The 19,536-nt window shown below is 44.1% G+C and overlaps 2 protein-coding genes and 1 long non-coding RNA gene across 7 annotated transcripts; all 3 read right to left on the bottom strand.

The window, feature by feature from the left end:
- Positions 1-446: 446 nt before the first annotated feature.
- LOC128138917 (E3 ubiquitin-protein ligase RNF4-like) lies at positions 447-5,746 on the bottom strand. Of its 3 annotated transcripts, none has more exons than XM_052780643.1 (4): positions 5,239-5,746; positions 4,641-4,761; positions 3,601-3,680; positions 447-1,232 (listed from the first exon to the last, which is right to left on the bottom strand). In XM_052780643.1, exons 1-4 carry the CDS (start codon positions 5,245-5,247, stop codon positions 1,197-1,199), a joined length of 246 nt encoding a protein of 81 aa, XP_052636603.1. In that variant the 5' UTR covers positions 5,248-5,746; the 3' UTR covers positions 447-1,196. The 3 variants fall into 3 exon arrangements, 2 of the variants coding, with proteins under 2 accessions (XP_052636603.1, XP_052636605.1); XM_052780645.1 differs by having other exon boundaries at positions 447-1,152; positions 5,239-5,745; XR_008234185.1 differs by lacking the exon at positions 447-1,232 and adding an exon at positions 2,035-3,268 and having other exon boundaries at positions 5,239-5,744.
- A 4,395-nt stretch (positions 5,747-10,141) lies between these two features.
- LOC128138919 (uncharacterized) lies at positions 10,142-13,897 on the bottom strand. The gene is made up of 2 exons (XR_008234187.1): positions 13,369-13,897; positions 10,142-13,021 (listed from the first exon to the last, which is right to left on the bottom strand). It is a non-coding gene; the product is annotated as an uncharacterized LOC128138919 (long non-coding RNA).
- A 94-nt stretch (positions 13,898-13,991) lies between these two features.
- On the bottom strand, positions 13,992-19,292 carry LOC128138918 (E3 ubiquitin-protein ligase RNF4-like). Of its 3 annotated transcripts, none has more exons than XM_052780646.1 (4): positions 18,785-19,292; positions 18,187-18,307; positions 17,147-17,226; positions 13,992-14,777 (listed from the first exon to the last, which is right to left on the bottom strand). In XM_052780646.1, exons 1-4 carry the CDS (start codon positions 18,791-18,793, stop codon positions 14,742-14,744), a joined length of 246 nt encoding a protein of 81 aa, XP_052636606.1. In that variant the 5' UTR covers positions 18,794-19,292; the 3' UTR covers positions 13,992-14,741. The 3 variants fall into 3 exon arrangements, 2 of the variants coding, with proteins under 2 accessions (XP_052636606.1, XP_052636607.1); XM_052780647.1 differs by having other exon boundaries at positions 13,992-14,697; positions 18,785-19,291; XR_008234186.1 differs by lacking the exon at positions 13,992-14,777 and adding an exon at positions 15,560-16,814 and having other exon boundaries at positions 18,785-19,290.
- Between the last annotated feature and the right edge of the window lie 244 nt (positions 19,293-19,536).

A 19,536-nucleotide genomic window follows, 5' to 3' on the forward strand; every position in this document is an offset into this window, starting at 1 on the left:
TGAAGATCCCTGCGTACCTTTACCTCTCTCAAGCTGTTGCATTTATTAAGCAGTTAGGGTCTCCCTTACCTAAAGGAAACAGCGTCTAGGTTTTCATTAGGGGAGGATGCAGTCAGTCACCCTGCTCTGTTATTAGAAATAACAGCACTCTATAGCGCTGTGCAGTATATGTATGGCAGTCTTCCTCTTCCACAGGACATAAACAAGAGTTTTGTAACAAAAGCATCTAGCTGTCCTTTGGAAACTATTCATTCTAGAAGTGAAAGAGGTTCTCAGAAATTAAAACATCCCCTATTCTAATTTAGGGCAACATCCCAGCCCAGTGACATATGCATACCAGGAACTCCTTCCTTATAAAATGTGTGATTGTATGAAGCATATCGTCAGACTGTTTGGCTGTGTCTTTTATGTATTGCAAGCATTTCAGCGTATCTCAAGCCGTACTGTAAGATACATTAGATAAGGATTTCACAAACAACTGAACAAAAGTTTGTTTGGGGTTTTGGGGGGTTCTCTTCTAGAAATGCAATTCTATTTTAGGTCTGAAGTTTTTGCATAGTAATCAAAGAGAACCCAGAAGCTTGGAAGAAATCGGTTTCTACTGTATATCAAAAATTAGATTTTAGAAAGACACTTTATCTTTCACATACACATCATCGTCTCTGGGTTCATCTTCATCATCGCTAATCAGGACACAGATATGGAACCTTGGCTGGCCTCTTAGTCTGCGATCTCTCCTTTCTCGTTGATTCTCTGTAAGTTAAATTTGGTGAGTTAGCTAGATTATAAAGTATATAGCCCTGGAACTATCCTTGAAATGCGTGATTATAAACAGTCTGTAACTTTGCCTTTAGTTACTTCACTGCAATACAGGCTAAAAAAGCCTTTCAACATTTTCTTATTCAAAGCAGGTATTCCAGTGCTAATTAAAATTATCATCAACTTTGGGCTTACAGAAATTCTGAATTTGGAAAATAAGAAAACATATTTTGAGCAGCTTTGATCTATTCTATTTCAGATACTTTCTACAAGCTCCGACAGTGACCATCAAACACAGATTGGATCCGTTCTCCGAGACGCTGGCCAGCCAGATACTTTAGCACTGTGCTTTGTCTTTTGGTAAATGCAGTTTCAATCCATGCTGCCCAGGTTCTTTGGAAAAGACAAAAATAAAATTTAAGTTTAGGCCAATTACATTACAAATTGTAAAACGTCAACTTACCTTCAACAATCTTGCATCAACATATGTGGGAAGGGAGAGAAAAGAAAATACAATTAGACTTTGGCGTGCACCTCTAGCGTTACATACAAACACCAGACAAGCTAAGCAATTACAACGAAACAAGCTAAGAAGGGTGGGATATCACTCTCTTATTTTGATGAAGAATGTTCGAAGTAGTAGTAAATTAGCTGCTGCTCTGAAAATAAGGAAGGGGTTGCTTCTGGTTCTGCTCACACTGCTGCAAAGGGATAGAAATGGAGGCAGCCTACGAACCACCTGAACACCCTTCTCCCTGCTCCCCAGTTTCAGGACCCTAATGCGATTTAGGCTGGAGGACATTCTTTCCCTCTCCCTCCCCCAAACAGGCCAGTTCAGGTGTGATAGCCATTAACACTTCATATTAGATTAACAGCTGCTGGAGAAAAAAATCCTCAACCCAAACCCACTATTGTCTTTGCTGGAACTAGAGCTGGGGCAATGCGGACGATGTTGCAAAGTCTGAGGCCGTTCCCTTGCAAAGGGCTCAGGAACAATCCCAGCAGGAGATACTCCCGTGCTATTCCTGCCGCTTGTTTCAGGTTTGCACGGCAGCAGTGGCATCCCAGAACTGAGGTTATAAACTACACTGTGGACTGGATCGAATACTATTCCAGCTTTAAAAATAGCAGTAAAAAAAGCAGGTTTTTTAAAGACTTCTTGGAGTAATAAACTTGTGGTTTAACCCCAGCCAGCAACTAAGCACCACACAGCCGCTCGCTCACTCACTCCCACTCAACCCAGTGGGATGGGGGAGAGAATGGGGGGGGGGGGAAGTAAAACTCGTGGGATAAGAACAGTTGAATAGAACAGAAAGGAAGAAACTAGTAACGATAACACTAATAAAATGACAATAGCAATACTAAAAGGATTAGAATATACAGGTGACGCACAGTGCAATTGCTCACCACCCACCAACCGATGACCAGTTAGTTCCCAAGCAGCAATCCCTCCCAGCCCCACTCCCCCCAGTTTATATACTGGGCATGATGTCACATGGTATGGAATACCCCTTTGGCCAGCTGGGGTCAGCTGCCCTGGCTGTGTCCCCTCCCAACTTCTTGTGCCCCTCCAGCCTTCTCGCTGGCTGGGCATCAGAAGCTGAAAAATCCCTGACATTAGTCTAAACACTACTTAGCAACAACTGAAAACGTCAGTGTGTTATCAACATTCTTCTCACAGGGAACCCAAAACATAGCACTATACCAGCTACTAGAAAGAAAATTAACTCTATCCCAGCCAAAACCAGAACTAGTTTGTACCACGGCCAGCTACAGTTGCGCTTGGCATCTCTCCGACAGGAGTACCTTCAACTGACATTGCAGCTAAACACTTCATATTTCTGAAGTCACAGACTAACTGTTACCTCCTTTGCTTTTTATTTAAGTCATTCGCCTGTATCTTTGATACAGCTATCATAGCTTCAGCTTGAAAGTGCATCTCCTTATGTTACAGTAGCCATCACTGGTATGTATTCTCCCCAAGTTCTGGAGCAGCAAGCTATTTTAGATTACTCTGCCACTATCGGGAAGTGATACTCCTAGATGTTGACGCATTCATAGGCCCATTTGGGGTTGAACGGGAACTCTGTCTAAAGTGGCAAATCAAAGCCGCGTTTTAACCCTTTAAGTCAGGCTACTTACTGAGATGCCAGAAGACAAGCCCAGACGATGACTTTTTGAATACCTAAGGCCTCGGTAAACTATGACCCAAACCCAAACCTTGTAAGGATTAAGTTTTACTTCTGCATTCATGACATCCGCTGCCTTTTACTGTACGCGTCTTCAAATAGAGGTCAAATACGCATTTCAACAGAATTCTTCCATGCCTTAGCATTCGGCCTTCCAGATTCCTCAAGCTTCGTACTTCTCCGCAGGATTCTTCATCGACATTCACGACTGCGCCATGACGAGTATACCAGACTTCCTCTGATCCTTAGACTAACACTTAGTGAACGAGGGGTCTACATCCTTAGAGAATGTCATACTTGAAATGCGTTTATCACCACGTCTACGCAACGAAAAGGCATCAGATCACCTCTAGACTGCTTAAACTGGTTACAGTTTTTGTATAGACATTTAAGCAGCAATTCTTCAAGAAAAGTACCCATGCACATTCACAACAGTCTGGGAAAACACGGCGGTATTGCAGTGCCCAGGAAGGGCTTTGCTAAGCTCCAGCTCCAGAGCAGCTTCTCTGTTGACCTGTAACGCATGGCTTTCATGCCATTGCAAGTCAACTCCAAACTTAAACCTTATCCTTGAAGTCAGATTCTATCAGGGAGCACAACACAAACCTAACGTGACCACAAGATTTAGATAAGTGCGCTATTCACTACTTACCACAACAGAATCATTGTGAGTTGGATCAACGACTACAGGATCAGAAGATTCACATGTGAGATCTACTACTTCCTCACCAGCTTAAAAACAGAACATTAGAGACAAGATCAGAGATGGAAGAGGAGTAAAATTGCCTGCCACTATATGTAAGAGGCTGAGGTATGATTCAACCTTGCCCTATCCCTCTCCTCTGCAGCAACACAGCCAACATTTCACTCAAGCTTTGCCCTCAGGAGTCCACACAGGGCATTACCACGCTGCCTTCTGCAAGCTGCAATGCAAGAGGAACAGCGGCTCAGCTCCTCATACAGTTCTGTTGTATGACAACAGCTTGCAGGAGGTACACAGCAACAGATTACTCACCTAACATTGGAGAATGTTTATCACACAGAATAAAACACATGTAGGATATAATAATTTTACAGCACCTTGCTGTAAATGTTCCTGTCTCATGTCTCTTCCAACCTTTCATAGTCAAATGCACAGCAAAAACTGGAAAAGACCTATAATTGCCTGGAGGCCAACAATTACTTCTAATCTTTCCTAGGATTTCAGGTGGCAATTTAAATCTCTATTTAGGAGGTCAAGGAGGCTTTTGAAGTTCTGGTACTTTTTCCAAAAAAGGACTGACCAAGTACTGCCTCTCCCTTGAGGGACAAGGCACAACTAACAACAAACTTCTCGTTATCTTCTTAAAACTTGGGAGTTCCCAAACTTAGTTTGCCACTGTCTCTAGCGGCAGCTGCAGTGACTCGCAGCTCGTCAGACTAGACACTCGCATGTTTGACCTGCACTCGAGTACCTTTCCCACACAACTCATGTATCACCAGTGCTGAATGTATCGCATCTCAGTAACAAACTACAACAGCTCTCAGTAGGCTTGTTGTTTACAAGTGCCATACTAGATGCTTTTTAAAAGAAGAGCTTTCCCTTCCTCCGCAGTAAAGGGCCTAGAAACAGGAAAAAAACCCACACGTTAAGTGGGACCCCAACCCTCCAGAAGCAATTTGTGTTCTTACCAAGTTGAAAAGAAAGCTTACCACTTTCTTCAAGTTCTGCTGGCTCTGCTTCTGAAGCCGTTCCTGTGGTTGAAGCCATCAACCTGTTTCGTTTCCGAGCTTGCCTAGAATTAACTGCTCTTCCACGGCGCTTTCGTTGAGTCTAAGGGAGAGCAAAGCCTTAGCACCTTCTTTAAGAGGAATATTAATGTGGCCCTCGCCTTTGCAGCACCGGCAAAAGCACACGGGGATACACAAAACCCTCCCCAGAAAGGCTGTCATATGCATCAAATGGTGGTATGGGTCACCCCTACACGAACGCATCACATCAAGGAATAAGACATCACCCCAGACCTCTCACCAGCTGGGTCACAAAGCAAAAACATATCGTGAGGGTTTGCAACTGAGAAGACTAGTTCACAATTATATCAGGTTTCTGCTCACATTGTAAGCATTTCTGAACTACTGCTAGCACCTAGAGAGATTAAAAGTCTTAAGTATCACAGAACATGAAGTTACATGAGGTTTTTATATGCTTATGTTCCAGCATGTTTACCACAAACTCTTAACAACATTTACAGAGGTACCATAAGCAACAGGTTTTAAGAATCAGGTTTGCATCAAGTAGTAAAATACTTACTGTGCTCATGGCGTTTCTTGATCTAAAACCACAGAAAGAGAGGTACAAGTACCAAAAAATTAATTGCAAGGAAGCTGCAAGTAGCAACTCCTTATATTCCTTTAGGTAGCACACTGCTAAAAGAGTCCAGATTTCTCAGGGTCTGAGAACGATGTTCTTCCAACCCTGTAAGAAAAGAAAAGAGATTAGCCCTGTGTAATGCTTGTTCTCTCAAATACACCCCCTCTCCAAGATTCCCATTCCTGAGTCACCAGTTTCTGTCCAAAGCTAGAGGAGAAGTCCCAGAGTTTGGTCATTGAGCCTCGGACACCTACAGCTGGGCCTGAAGCCCCAGTCATTCTTGCCCATCTCCTAAGCTAAACACCAGAATAAGCTTGTTAGTTAGCGGACTAGAAAAATATTAAGGAATCCCAATTCAGTTGAACTGAAAGCAACGGATGGACTCTCGAGGCAGTGTTTGTGTGGTACTGAACTCTTAAAGCTTGGTCATGGTAAAATTATCAGGTGTGCAACACACAGTGAGGAGCTGGGCAGAGGTGGTAGGAGGCCCCCAAACAAGGCAGATGACAACTAATTTTGAAAGAGAAAGCATTACAAATTAGCAGGGAAAGTATTTTCTTTAATAGAAGTGGTAAAGTGGTTATAAAGTCTAGGAAACAAGCCTGCAAGACAACTTGCATTTTACTGCACAAAAGACCAAAGGCCTTAACAGACAACTCAGTGTCCAATGACGGATCCTACAGAAATCTTTGTTCCAAATCCATCTTAAAAAACCCATCACCTCTTGACACACAGCTGCTCGTTGATCCAGGGGTCTGAAACCATCTAGAATTCCCTGCCCCCAAATGTTTTTAACAAGTCTGACAGCACAGAAGCCCTGGCAAGCCTTAAAACTAGTGAAGTAATGTAATCCAAAGATAAGTCTTACTAGAAGGCCTATCCCACTGCGGTCAAACAAAAGAAGGCGGCAAGGCAGAGATGCACTTGCTCCCGATACCGACCTCGCCCTACACTGCAAAGACCAGCACACAGCCCTTCAGAGAGAGGGCACAGCCAGGAATAGGCCAAAGATGCTCCCTGGGCTGTGACAAGGCAAACCTCGGCGGACACGTGGGAAGACAGGCACACGCAGCAACATCCACTGCTTTTTGCGACAAAGCCGCTTGACTGCTTGAGTCCTCTGTGGTCCCGAACAATCTGGAAGATTTAGCTCACTGCTCTTGTCACAGTTCTGCATAATTACATCAGCTGAAAAGGCGCAAATTCCTGCAGATGGTAGAGGCCCTTGTCTACTCTGTGTAGACCATGGACATCGTTGTCCCAGAAAAGGGATGGTAAGGGGCCACTGTCAAGGTGTAGGCATCTTGTTATGGCCTCAAAGACAAAATGAAACAATGCCAAATGCCAGAGTTCTGGAGTTGGGGCTTTCCAGGCAATTAGTCTTCTCTAAACAAGAGTTGTAGGGACTTCAGGCAAGACCTGACAAGAGCACCAATGACCACAGAAACACATCATCTAAAAGCATAAAATAAAATCTCTCCCCTGGCTCCCCCCCTCCCCCCCCTTTTTTCTTTTTGCCTGTGTCAGTAGAAAGATCAAAACTAATTAGCAGGCTATTAACCTGTTCTCAGATTAAGAAACACTGAGACCATGCAGTGGGATGGAATGGTACTGGCAATCATAACCTTGAGTTAAAGGAAGCCTGACTGATATTTTTCCTCCTAAACTTCCTGTATTTCTTCAGTCACAAATCTTCAAGCCCAGAGATATATTTACGCACAGTTCAAAGCAACGCAATACGCCACTCGTCAATTTTCTCCCATTTTTTCATTTTAAAAGTCGCACTGGATTGCAAAGGCTAAAGGAGGGCTAAAGAAAACATTGGACCAATGCTTGTTGAAGATGGTCACCTGACTGATAGAGATGAAGACAAAGCGGAGGCATTGGATACTTTTTCTTCGTCTCAGTCTTTAATAATACTGATAGACGTTCAGCTGCCTAGTCCTCTGAGTCGGAGGACCACGAGTGCAGGAGCAGTGACTTTCTATTTGTGGACACCGACACTGTAAGGGACCGGCTGTATCACCTGAATGTTCACGAGTCCCCGGGGCCTGATGGGATTCATCCCAGAGCACTGAAGGAGCTAGCGGATGTTACGGCAGGACCCCTCTCGATCATCTGCCAAAGGTCTTGGGAGGCTGGGGAGGTCCCCGCTGACTGGAAGCTAGCCAGTGTTATTATTCCAAACTCAAAAAGGGCATGAGGGAAGCCCCAGGGAACTACAGACCTGTTAGTCTAACCTCGGTTCCTGGAAAAATTATGGAGAAGATGATACCTGAGTAGGATTGAAAGGCATTTAAAGAACAATGCAGTCATCAGGCACAGTCAACACGGGTTCACAAAGGGAAGGTCCTATTTAACCAATCTGATATTCTTCCATGATAAGGTCACCCGCCTCGTGGATGAAGGGAAGGGAAGGCAGCGGATGTAGTTTCCTGGATTTTAGTAAGGCTTTTGATACCATCCCTCACAGCGTCCTTCTGGACAAGTTGTCCAGCTGTGGGATGAGCAGGTTCATGGTGCGCTGGGTGAAGCACTGGCTGAAGGGCAGAGCACAGAGGGTTGTAGTGAATGGGGCTACATCTGGCTGGTGACCGGTCACCAGCGGTGTTCCTCGGGGCTCAATCCTAGGGCCGGTTCCGGTAAAGGTATTTATCAACGATCTGGGTGCGGGAGTTGAACGCACCATTAGCAAGTTTGCTGATGACACCAAGCTGGGAGGTGCTGTTGACCCTCTTGAGGGACAAGAGGCCTTGCAGAGGGATCTACTTAGATTGGAGCACTGGGCTATGATTAATGGGATGAAATTTAGCAAGTCCAGCAGAAATGCTGGGTTGTGCACCGAGGATGGAGTAACGCCGAGGGGCACAAGTCTAAATGGGGAGAGGAGTGGCTGGAGAGCAGCCCTGCAGAAAGGGATCTGGGGGTGCTGGCCGACAGCAGCGTGCCCCGGCAGCCGAGAGGGCAAACCCCATCCTGGGGTGCATCAAACACCGTATATATAACCAGCCGCTCAAAAGAGGCGATTGTCCCGCTGTATTCAGCGTTGGTGCGGCCTCACCTCGAGTACCGCGTGCTGCTGTGGGCTCCACAATTTAAGAAGGATGCGAAGGTCCTTGAATGCGTCCCAAAAAGAGCAACAAAGCTGGTGAAAGGGCTGGAAGGAATGTGCTGTGAGGAGCGGCCGAGGACACCGAGTTTGTCTAGTTTGCAGAAAAGGAGGCTGAGGGGCGACCTCCTTGCTCTCTGCAGCTTCCTGAGGAGGGGACGTGGAGAGGGAGGTGCTGAGCTCTTCTCCCTGGGATCCAGGGACAGGACGCCTGGGAATGGCTCAAAGCTGCACGAGGGCAGGTCGAGACTGGACATCAGGCAGCGTTTCTTTACCGAGAGGGTGGTCAAACCCTGGAACAGGCTTCCTGGAGAGGTGGCCGATGCCCCGAGCCGGTCAGTGTTTAAGAGGCATTTGGACAAGGCCCTTCACAACATGCTTTAACTTTTGGTCAGCCCTGAAGTGGTCAGGCAGTTGGACTACATGATCGCTGTAGGTCCCTTCCAACTGAAAATATTCTAAAATTTAAGTCAACATCCCCTTTTTTTTTTTTACTTAGACTGCCTATTATGTACCAGGCTCAACACAGAACCCCCTCCCCCAATATGATCCTTATCAGGTTTGATGAATTCATTTACCTGTGTAGTTACTCAAGAGGTTTTCTCACAAATGTGAGCAAATTGCCTTATGTTCTCACCTGGGACGTAGAAGACTAAGGCTCAGAGTTTGCTCCCTACCACAGAACACTGGGAACTGACTTTCAGCCTCCTGCTTCCTCAGCACAGGACTCGCCTAGGCAACCACTTCTGTAACATTCCGTGTCCAGGTAATGTGAATTCTCTTTGCACACCCATTTTGAACTACTGCAAAACAGTAGGTAGCCCCCTTCCTTCCAGAAAGTAAAGCTGTTTCCCAGCATAGCCAGAACTAGGGCAGAGAGGGTAGGGAAGAACAGCGCAACCAGAAGATGCAGAAAGGCGTCAGTCTGCCACAAACAATGATCAGCAGAAAACATACACACTTAATAAAGAGTGTTGTTAGCAGCAACATAATCCCGAAGAATACATCTACTCACACAGCAGCTGTTCAGAGCCCTCATAAAACACTTATTCTAAGACCGACTGAATAAATAAGATTTCAGGTAGACCTCTGATGCAGTGCATTTGCATAGGGAAACAATCCTGGTGAACATGCTGCTTAAGTTGCTTATACATACGTACCTAAATGGCCTGCCTGAACAGAAACTTTCTTTCCCTTCTCCTTAATGTCGAGAAACTTCATTAAAAATGAGCAAGAAAGGCAAGTAAGAGGGAAAAGAGAGGAACTTCACGGCAACAGCACCTATTTGGAGAAGAGATAAAATAAGCTTGCTTTATAGCGTCTTTCAAAGCACTACGTGCCTGGTCCTCTCCTCAGCATTCCTCCTCGCCCTCTCTCCAGCACGGTGCTTCGTACACGACACGTGCATGCAACAGGCAACATGAGCTTCGTCAACAACTTAACAGCAAGGAGATAACCCAACACCCTGCCATCCTTTAAAGCGAGCCCTCTCTGTCGCTGGCTCCCGGGCTCCCCCCACCCACGAGCCCACCTCTGCACCCCCCGCTCGCCCAGTCTCGAGCAGGACTGCACCCTGTCACCCCCTCATCACTCCTGTCCCAGGCAGCACTGCTCTCCTTTCCCCCATACAACGCACAATGGCCAAAAGAACTAAAAGGTTTGGGCATTTGGGATTTCCCGCCCCCCACCCCAGACCAATTAATACAGTGCAATTAAAAGAACGAGCGCTTCTGATTGATCAAGTCGACAGTTTTATTTCCACCTGTTAAAAGAACTGTTTGCCTACCAGCAGAGTCCAACATAGATGGGACAGACAGACATGAATACAATTAAATACAGGAAAAATTGAACTATATACAACAAGACATACATTTACATAATGAAGAAATCTTTATATTATCTATCACTTCTTGCCAATGTAAGACATCAGTGGAACTCAAATATATTGGGGTTTCATTTTTTCTTCTTCCCCCAAAAAGAGCATGTAATGCAATTTAGTATTTTTCCATGTACGGAGACCGAAAATTCATTTTGAGATGCACAAAATTTGTGGCACTTCACAGGGTACACAAAAGCTAAAAACTTCTTTGTTAAATATTATATAGTTTGTGATACCTAAATTTCAATTAGATCTATTTATTGAGACACAAACTATAGAGTGATATTTACACGGAGGGAGTTGTGCAAAGTCATTTTAGGCTATGGCTAGTACACTGTGAAAGATGCACGAATACGTGACCCGCCCTTATGCCCAGAGGTAATCCCTTAAACCCTCTTTTTACTGTCCCTCTGGCACAGTAGCCACCCAAGGAAAACTGGCCAGACTTTTGTTTTGTTGGGTTTTTTTTTCTTTTCTTCTCTGTTAAGCTACAGGGAGAAAGCTGTTTCTGTGGCCCTTGAGTAACTTGACAGTTTTAACGTTGGGCTGCTTCTCTTCATGCAATTAATGCTTTAAACAATCTTTACAATTGTTTCATCAATTATCTGCTTCTTGGGACACCAATGCCAGCCGCTGTTCTCACCGCACTGCCCTAAGACTGCTGTCGTCCTTGCTTGTAGTTTATATTACCAATGGGAGCACACAGTAACTAAACACGTGTCACTTTTTAGCAGTTACCATACTGCCACGATGCAGAAACTGCATATTCCTGATAACGGCGCTGAACCAAAGCTATTCCAAACCAGGGTGGGGAAGGTACTGCATTTCTTAAGCCAGCCTTTATGGAACAAAACTCTGTAGTACTACATCCAGAAACAGCCCTAAACATCCTAATGAAAAACATCTTTACGTTTGGGTTGCAATCTTCAATACAGAACTTGAGACACCTAATTAGAAGAGCTGCTTTAATTAAAGGCTTCCTACAGACCCCCAGGACAGGTTAGCAAAGACACATCAGGTATCAATGTTAACTGAACACATCCTACAGTTGTGCTGCACCGCAGCACAGGATGGTGCTTCTAATGGTTTTCATAATCAACCAACTGCCAGAAGTTGTCCGAGTTTCATTTTGGACTTTTTCATAGATGTAGCTACTGCAGATGTGGATCATAAAGTACTGGTTTTAATCATCTCATCTACATTTAATTACTGTAATCCTGTTTGTATCAGCTCATCGGGGGTTCCACATCAGCTTGCAGATTTTAGCTATAACAGGTTTAAAGCAGACATTTATAACTCACTCCTGGGGGGGGGGGGGGGGGGCGGGAAGTGACTGGATAACAGTGCATAAACCTGTGTATTCCTGCCTTCCTTAAATAGAGGAATTCTCTCACCCTGGACAGGTATCCGAGTTGTCGTCTTTTCTAAAAACACTTTTAAAGAAAGCTGGACAACCCTCAGGGCAAAGAGAGATTAAACTTCTCTCTCAAAAAGCTACCAAGTCAAGATTGCTACCAAACACATCTTTTAAAGCCTCCACTGCCTAAATCTGCGGCAACACAATTATTTAATTTTTAATCCAATGCACCAGGCTAAAACCAGTCATGTGTCAACAACTGAAGAGAACAGCCAAGTGAACGCGCTGAACTTGAAGCATTACGCTGGGTACGCTTGATACAGTAAGAAGATCTGTGGGTAGTTTGGTATTCAGCTGACAAGAGGACAGCATACAGTTTGCTGCTTATTCATCACTAGCAAGCCTTAGAGAAGACTACATTCTCCTTAGTGATCAGGAGAGCACGCTATAGAACAGTAGTGAACCCAAGAGACCATCTCATCACCTCGGAAAATAAATTCAGTGTTGTGATTCAAATACAGGAATTCTTGGCAGTTAAAACATTCAAAGAAGCAATTTCACATTGTACACGTTGCAATTTGTCTACACACTTTAGATCTCATGGAGTTCATAAAGACATCTACATGTTCAAGCCTTCTGCTTAAAACACCTGATTGCTGGTTAACAGCAGGTTACTTTATTGCATGACCTTGGCTGTCAATTTAATATGGATTTATGATAAAACGAGCCATCGTTACAACTTATTCCACTTGGGCAAAGATGGTATGGCAGAAAGCAATGTAGTCATGAGCTTCTCACAGGATAAAAACAAAAGTGTAATGAAATGGCAAATTGGTCATCTGTGTTTTGAAAGGTAACTATTCCATACCTGTATGCGACAGTGGGAATAATTTAAAGAGTAAGAAATAACAAAATATTCAGACCCCTCTTATTTAAGCATTAAAAAAAGTAGAAGGAAATGGATTAGCTGCTTCCTTTCTGATACAGGCTGCTGGTCTACTTTAGAGACAGTCACAAATTTAACATTATAACCAGGGACCTAACAAGAAGCAGCTTGGACCATAAAAAAAAGCTGTCTATATACATACAAGTTATTCTCCAAAACCCAAAAAGAATCAGTTTTATTTGGATGTGTGGACAACCTGCTGCTCTTTAAATCTTCAGAGCACTGAAAACACGACATTTTCCCCCAAAATCCTGTTGAGTCTGTCCTGAGAAAGAGAAGGACTCATATATAAATGGGATGATACTGTCTGTGAGTGAGTTTCTTCCTGCAGGTTGGGCAAGAGTTGGCGTTCCTAAGGGAATCACGGAGGCACTGGCTGCAGAAGACATGGCCGCATTTAGTTGACACAATCAGTCGTCCGCTTTGCACAATCTGGAAGAAAAGAAGCCACAACAGGTATTTGGGGTAAAGAATTCAGCTTTGCTGGTCTACTGGCACCAGGCTAATCGGACTTGGAGTATCTGGAAACGCTACGCGACTACTTGAATAACAAGGAACCCAAAGATCTTCCAGTGCCATCTTGGAAAGTGTTTCGCCCTCTACGTACACCACTAAGAAATGACTTTGGGTTACAAGCTAGTTTCACCGGCAAACCAAGGCCTGTACTTCAAGCCAGCTGTCTGTAGCCTCCCACATAACCCAACAGAGTTTCACAGCTCACCCTCTGCCCCGTTCTCCCTTCGACAAAAAAGAAACAATGACAACATGTGGATCCTTACCTCTGAGTAGCCATCCATGCAAATCGGACAGCTAACGGTACCAGACGGCCTTGCGGTAGAGAGAACAAAACCAGAAAGAACACGCATCCATTAATTTCACCGTGCACTGAGGGTTACCAATACATAAAACGTCATGTAACCATCCGACTGCACAGACCAGCCGTGATGCATTTCATCTGAAGATCCCTGCGTACCTTTACCTCTCTCAAGCTGTTGCATTTATTAAGCAGTTAGGGTCTCCCTTACCTAAAGGAAACAGCGTCTAGGTTTTCATTAGGGGAGGATGCAGTCAGTCACCCTGCTCTGTTATTAGAAATAACAGCACTCTATAGCGCTGTGCAGTATATGTATGGCAGTCTTCCTCTTCCACAGGACATAAACAAGAGTTTTGTAACAAAAGCATCTAGCTGTCCTTTGGAAACTATTCATTCTAGAAGTGAAAGAGGTTCTCAGAAATTAAAACATCCCCTATTCTAATTTAGGGCAACATCCCAGCCCAGTGACATATGCATACCAGGAACTCCTTCCTTATAAAATGTGTGATTGTATGAAGCATATCGTCAGACTGTTTGGCTGTGTCTTTTATGTATTGCAAGCATTTCAGCGTATCTCAAGCCGTACTGTAAGATACATTAGATAAGGATTTCACAAACAACTGAACAAAAGTTTGTTTGGGGTTTTGGGGGGTTCTCTTCTAGAAATGCAATTCTATTTTAGGTCTGAAGTTTTTGCATAGTAATCAAAGAGAACCCAGAAGCTTGGAAGAAATCGGTTTCTACTGTATATCAAAAATTAGATTTTAGAAAGACACTTTATCTTTCACATACACATCATCGTCTCTGGGTTCATCTTCATCATCGCTAATCAGGACACAGATATGGAACCTTGGCTGGCCTCTTAGTCTGCGATCTCTCCTTTCTCGTTGATTCTCTGTAAGTTAAATTTGGTGAGTTAGCTAGATTATAAAGTATATAGCCCTGGAACTATCCTTGAAATGCGTGATTATAAACAGTCTGTAACTTTGCCTTTAGTTACTTCACTGCAATACAGGCTAAAAAAGCCTTTCAACATTTTCTTATTCAAAGCAGGTATTCCAGTGCTAATTAAAATTATCATCAACTTTGGGCTTACAGAAATTCTGAATTTGGAAAATAAGAAAACATATTTTGAGCAGCTTTGATCTATTCTATTTCAGATACTTTCTACAAGCTCCGACAGTGACCATCAAACACAGATTGGATCCGTTCTCCGAGACGCTGGCCAGCCAGATACTTTAGCACTGTGCTTTGTCTTTTGGTAAATGCAGTTTCAATCCATGCTGCCCAGGTTCTTTGGAAAAGACAAAAATAAAATTTAAGTTTAGGCCAATTACATTACAAATTGTAAAACGTCAACTTACCTTCAACAATCTTGCATCAACATATGTGGGAAGGGAGAGAAAAGAAAATACAATTAGACTTTGGCGTGCACCTCTAGCGTTACATACAAACACCAGACAAGCTAAGCAATTACAACGAAACAAGCTAAGAAGGGTGGGATATCACTCTCTTATTTTGATGAAGAATGTTCGAAGTAGTAGTAAATTAGCTGCTGCTCTGAAAATAAGGAAGGGGTTGCTTCTGGTTCTGCTCACACTGCTGCAAAGGGATAGAAATGGAGGCAGCCTACGAACCACCTGAACACCCTTCTCCCTGCTCCCCAGTTTCAGGACCCTAATGCGATTTAGGCTGGAGGACATTCTTTCCCTCTCCCTCCCCCAAACAGGCCAGTTCAGGTGTGATAGCCATTAACACTTCATATTAGATTAACAGCTGCTGGAGAAAAAAATCCTCAACCCAAACCCACTATTGTCTTTGCTGGAACTAGAGCTGGGGCAATGCGGACGATGTTGCAAAGTCTGAGGCCGTTCCCTTGCAAAGGGCTCAGGAACAATCCCAGCAGGAGATACTCCCGTGCTATTCCTGCCGCTTGTTTCAGGTTTGCACGGCAGCAGTGGCATCCCAGAACTGAGGTTATAAACTACACTGTGGACTGGATCGAATACTATTCCAGCTTTAAAAATAGCAGTAAAAAAAGCAGGTTTTTTAAAGACTTCTTGGAGTAATAAACTTGTGGTTTAACCCCAGCCAGCAACTAAGCACCACACAGCCGCTCGCTCACTCACTCCCACTCAACCCAGTGGGATGGGGGAGAGAATGGGGGGGGGGGGGAAGTAAAACTCGTGGGATAAGAACAGTTGAATAGAACAGAAAGGAAGAAACTAGTAACGATAACACTAATAAAATGACAATAGCAATACTAAAAGGATTAGAATATACAGGTGACGCACAGTGCAATTGCTCACCACCCACCAACCGATGACCAGTTAGTTCCCAAGCAGCAATCCCTCCCAGCCCCACTCCCCCCAGTTTATATACTGGGCATGATGTCACATGGTATGGAATACCCCTTTGGCCAGCTGGGGTCAGCTGCCCTGGCTGTGTCCCCTCCCAACTTCTTGTGCCCCTCCAGCCTTCTCGCTGGCTGGGCATCAGAAGCTGAAAAATCCCTGACATTAGTCTAAACACTACTTAGCAACAACTGAAAACGTCAGTGTGTTATCAACATTCTTCTCACAGTGAACCCAAAACATAGCACTATACCAGCTACTAGAAAGAAAATTAACTCTATCCCAGCCAAAACCAGAACTAGTTTGTACCACGGCCAGCTACAGTTGCGCTTGGCATCTCTCCGACAGGAGTACCTTCAACTGACATTGCAGCTAAACACTTCATATTTCTGAAGTCACAGACTAACTGTTACCTCCTTTGCTTTTTATTTAAGTCATTCGCCTGTATCTTTGATACAGCTATCATAGCTTCAGCTTGAAAGTGCATCTCCTTATGTTACAGTAGCCATCACTGGTATGTATTCTCCCCAAGTTCTGGAGCAGCAAGCTATTTTAGATTACTCTGCCACTATCGGGAAGTGATACTCCTAGATGTTGACGCATTCATAGGCCCATTTGGGGTTGAACGGGAACTCTGTCTAAAGTGGCAAATCAAAGCCGCGTTTTAACCCTTTAAGTCAGGCTACTTACTGAGATGCCAGAAGACAAGCCCAGACGATGACTTTTTGAATACCTAAGGCCTCGGTAAACTATGACCCAAACCCAAACCTTGTAAGGATTAAGTTTTACTTCTGCATTCATGACATCCGCTGCCTTTTACTGTACGCGTCTTCAAATAGAGGTCAAATACGCATTTCAACAGAATTCTTCCATGCCTTAGCATTCGGCCTTCCAGATTCCTCAAGCTTCGTACTTCTCCGCAGGATTCTTCATCGACATTCACGACTGCGCCATGACGAGTATACCAGACTTCCTCTGATCCTTAGACTAACACTTAGTGAACGAGGGGTCTACATCCTTAGAGAATGTCATACTTGAAATGCGTTTATCACCACGTCTACGCAACGAAAAGGCATCGGATCACCTCTAGACTGCTTAAACTGGTTACAGTTTTTGTATAGACATTTAAGCAGCAATTCTTCAAGAAAAGTACCCATGCACATTCACAACAGTCTGGGAAAACACGGCGGTATTGCAGTGCCCAGGAAGGGCTTTGCTAAGCTCCAGCTCCAGAGCAGCTTCTCTGTTGACCTGTAACGCATGGCTTTCATGCCATTGCAAGTCAACTCCAAACTTAAACCTTATCCTTGAAGTCAGATTCTATCAGGGAGCACAACACAAACCTAACGTGACCACAAGATTTAGATAAGTGCGCTATTCACTACTTACCACAACAGAATCATTGTGAGTTGGATCAACGACTACAGGATCAGAAGATTCACATGTGAGATCTACTACTTCCTCACCAGCTTAAAAACAGAACATTAGAGACAAGATCAGAGATGGAAGAGGAGTAAAATTGCCTGCCACTATATGTAAGAGGCTGAGGTATGATTCAACCTTGCCCTATCCCTCTCCTCTGCAGCAACACAGCCAACATTTCACTCAAGCTTTGCCCTCAGGAGTCCACACAGGGCATTACCACGCTGCCTTCTGCAAGCTGCAATGCAAGAGGAACAGCGGCTCAGCTCCTCATACAGTTCTGTTGTATGACAACAGCTTGCAGGAGGTACACAGCAACAGATTACTCACCTAACATTGGAGAATGTTTATCACACAGAATAAAACACATGTAGGATATAATAATTTTACAGCACCTTGCTGTAAATGTTCCTGTCTCATGTCTCTTCCAACCTTTCATAGTCAAATGCACAGCAAAAACTGGAAAAGACCTATAATTGCCTGGAGGCCAACAATTACTTCTAATCTTTCCTAGGATTTCAGGTGGCAATTTAAATCTCTATTTAGGAGGTCAAGGAGGCTTTTGAAGTTCTGGTACTTTTTCCAAAAAAGGACTGACCAAGTACTGCCTCTCCCTTGAGGGACAAGGCACAACTAACAACAAACTTCTCGTTATCTTCTTAAAACTTGGGAGTTCCCAAACTTAGTTTGCCACTGTCTCTAGCGGCAGCTGCAGTGACTCGCAGCTCGTCAGACTAGACACTCGCATGTTTGACCTGCACTCGAGTACCTTTCCCACACAACTCATGTATCACCAGTGCTGAATGTATCGCATCTCAGTAACAAACTACAACAGCTCTCAGTAGGCTTGTTGTTTACAAGTGCCATACTAGATGCTTTTTAAAAGAAGAGCTTTCCCTTCCTCCGCAGTAAAGGGCCTAGAAACAGGAAAAAAACCCACACGTTAAGTGGGACCCCAACCCTCCAGAAGCAATTTGTGTTCTTACCAAGTTGAAAAGAAAGCTTACCACTTTCTTCAAGTTCTGCTGGCTCTGCTTCTGAAGCCGTTCCTGTGGTTGAAGCCATCAACCTGTTTCGTTTCCGAGCTTGCCTAGAATTAACTGCTCTTCCACGGCGCTTTCGTTGAGTCTAAGGGAGAGCAAAGCCTTAGCACCTTCTTTAAGAGGAATATTAATGTGGCCCTCGCCTTTGCAGCACCGGCAAAAGCACACGGGGATACACAAAACCCTCCCCAGAAAGGCTGTCATATGCATCAAATGGTGGTATGGGTCACCCCTACACGAACGCATCACATCAAGGAATAAGACATCACCCCAGACCTCTCACCAGCTGGGTCACAAAGCAAAAACATATCGTGAGGGTTTGCAACTGAGAAGACTAGTTCACAATTATATCAGGTTTCTGCTCACATTGTAAGCATTTCTGAACTACTGCTAGCACCTAGAGAGATTAAAAGTCTTAAGTATCACAGAACATGAAGTTACATGAGGTTTTTATATGCTTATGTTCCAGCATGTTTACCACAAACTCTTAACAACATTTACAGAGGTACCATAAGCAACAGGTTTTAAGAATCAGGTTTGCATCAAGTAGTAAAATACTTACTGTGCTCATGGCGTTTCTTGATCTAAAACCACAGAAAGAGAGGTACAAGTACCAAAAAATTAATTGCAAGGAAGCTGCAAGTAGCAACTCCTTATATTCCTTTAGGTAGCACACTGCTAAAAGAGTCCAGATTTCTCAGGGTCTGAGAACGATGTTCTTCCAACCCTGTAAGAAAAGAAAAGAGATTAGCCCTGTGTAATGCTTGTTCTCTCAAATACACCCCCTCTCCAAGATTCCCATTCCTGAGTCACCAGTTTCTGTCCAAAGCTAGAGGAGAAGTCCCAGAGTTTGGTCATTGAGCCTCGGACACCTACAGCTGGGCCTGAAGCCCCAGTCATTCTTGCCCATCTCCTAAGCTAAACACCAGAATAAGCTTGTTAGTTAGCGGACTAGAAAAATATTAAGGAATCCCAATTCAGTTGAACTGAAAGCAACGGATGGACTCTCGAGGCAGTGTTTGTGTGGTACTGAACTCTTAAAGCTTGGTCATGGTAAAATTATCAGGTGTGCAACACACAGTGAGGAGCTGGGCAGAGGTGGTAGGAGGCCCCCAAACAAGGCAGATGACAACTAATTTTGAAAGAGAAAGCATTACAAATTAGCAGGGAAAGTATTTTCTTTAATAGAAGTGGTAAAGTGGTTATAAAGTCTAGGAAACAAGCCTGCAAGACAACTTGCATTTTACTGCACAAAAGACCAAAGGCCTTAACAGACAACTCAGTGTCCAATGACGGATCCTACAGAAATCTTTG

The sequence above is a fragment of the Harpia harpyja genome, chromosome 2, assembly GCF_026419915.1.
Source record: "Harpia harpyja isolate bHarHar1 chromosome 2, bHarHar1 primary haplotype, whole genome shotgun sequence".
In the NCBI taxonomy this organism is placed as follows: domain Eukaryota; kingdom Metazoa; phylum Chordata; class Aves; order Accipitriformes; family Accipitridae; genus Harpia; species Harpia harpyja.

Excerpts from the sequence above, each read along its gene's own strand:
- LOC128138917 (XM_052780643.1), bottom strand. Across the intron at positions 3,681-4,640 it reads AGCAGAACTTGAAGAAAGTG|CTGGTGAGGAAGTAGTAGAT; the intron begins GTAAGCTTTCTT and ends TCTGTTTTTAAG. Across the intron at positions 1,233-3,600 it reads CTCACAATGATTCTGTTGTG|ATTGTTGAAGGTAAGTTGAC; the intron begins GTAAGTAGTGAA and ends TGTTGATGCAAG.
- LOC128138918 (XM_052780646.1), bottom strand. Across the intron at positions 17,227-18,186 it reads AGCAGAACTTGAAGAAAGTG|CTGGTGAGGAAGTAGTAGAT; the intron begins GTAAGCTTTCTT and ends TCTGTTTTTAAG. Across the intron at positions 14,778-17,146 it reads CTCACAATGATTCTGTTGTG|ATTGTTGAAGGTAAGTTGAC; the intron begins GTAAGTAGTGAA and ends TGTTGATGCAAG.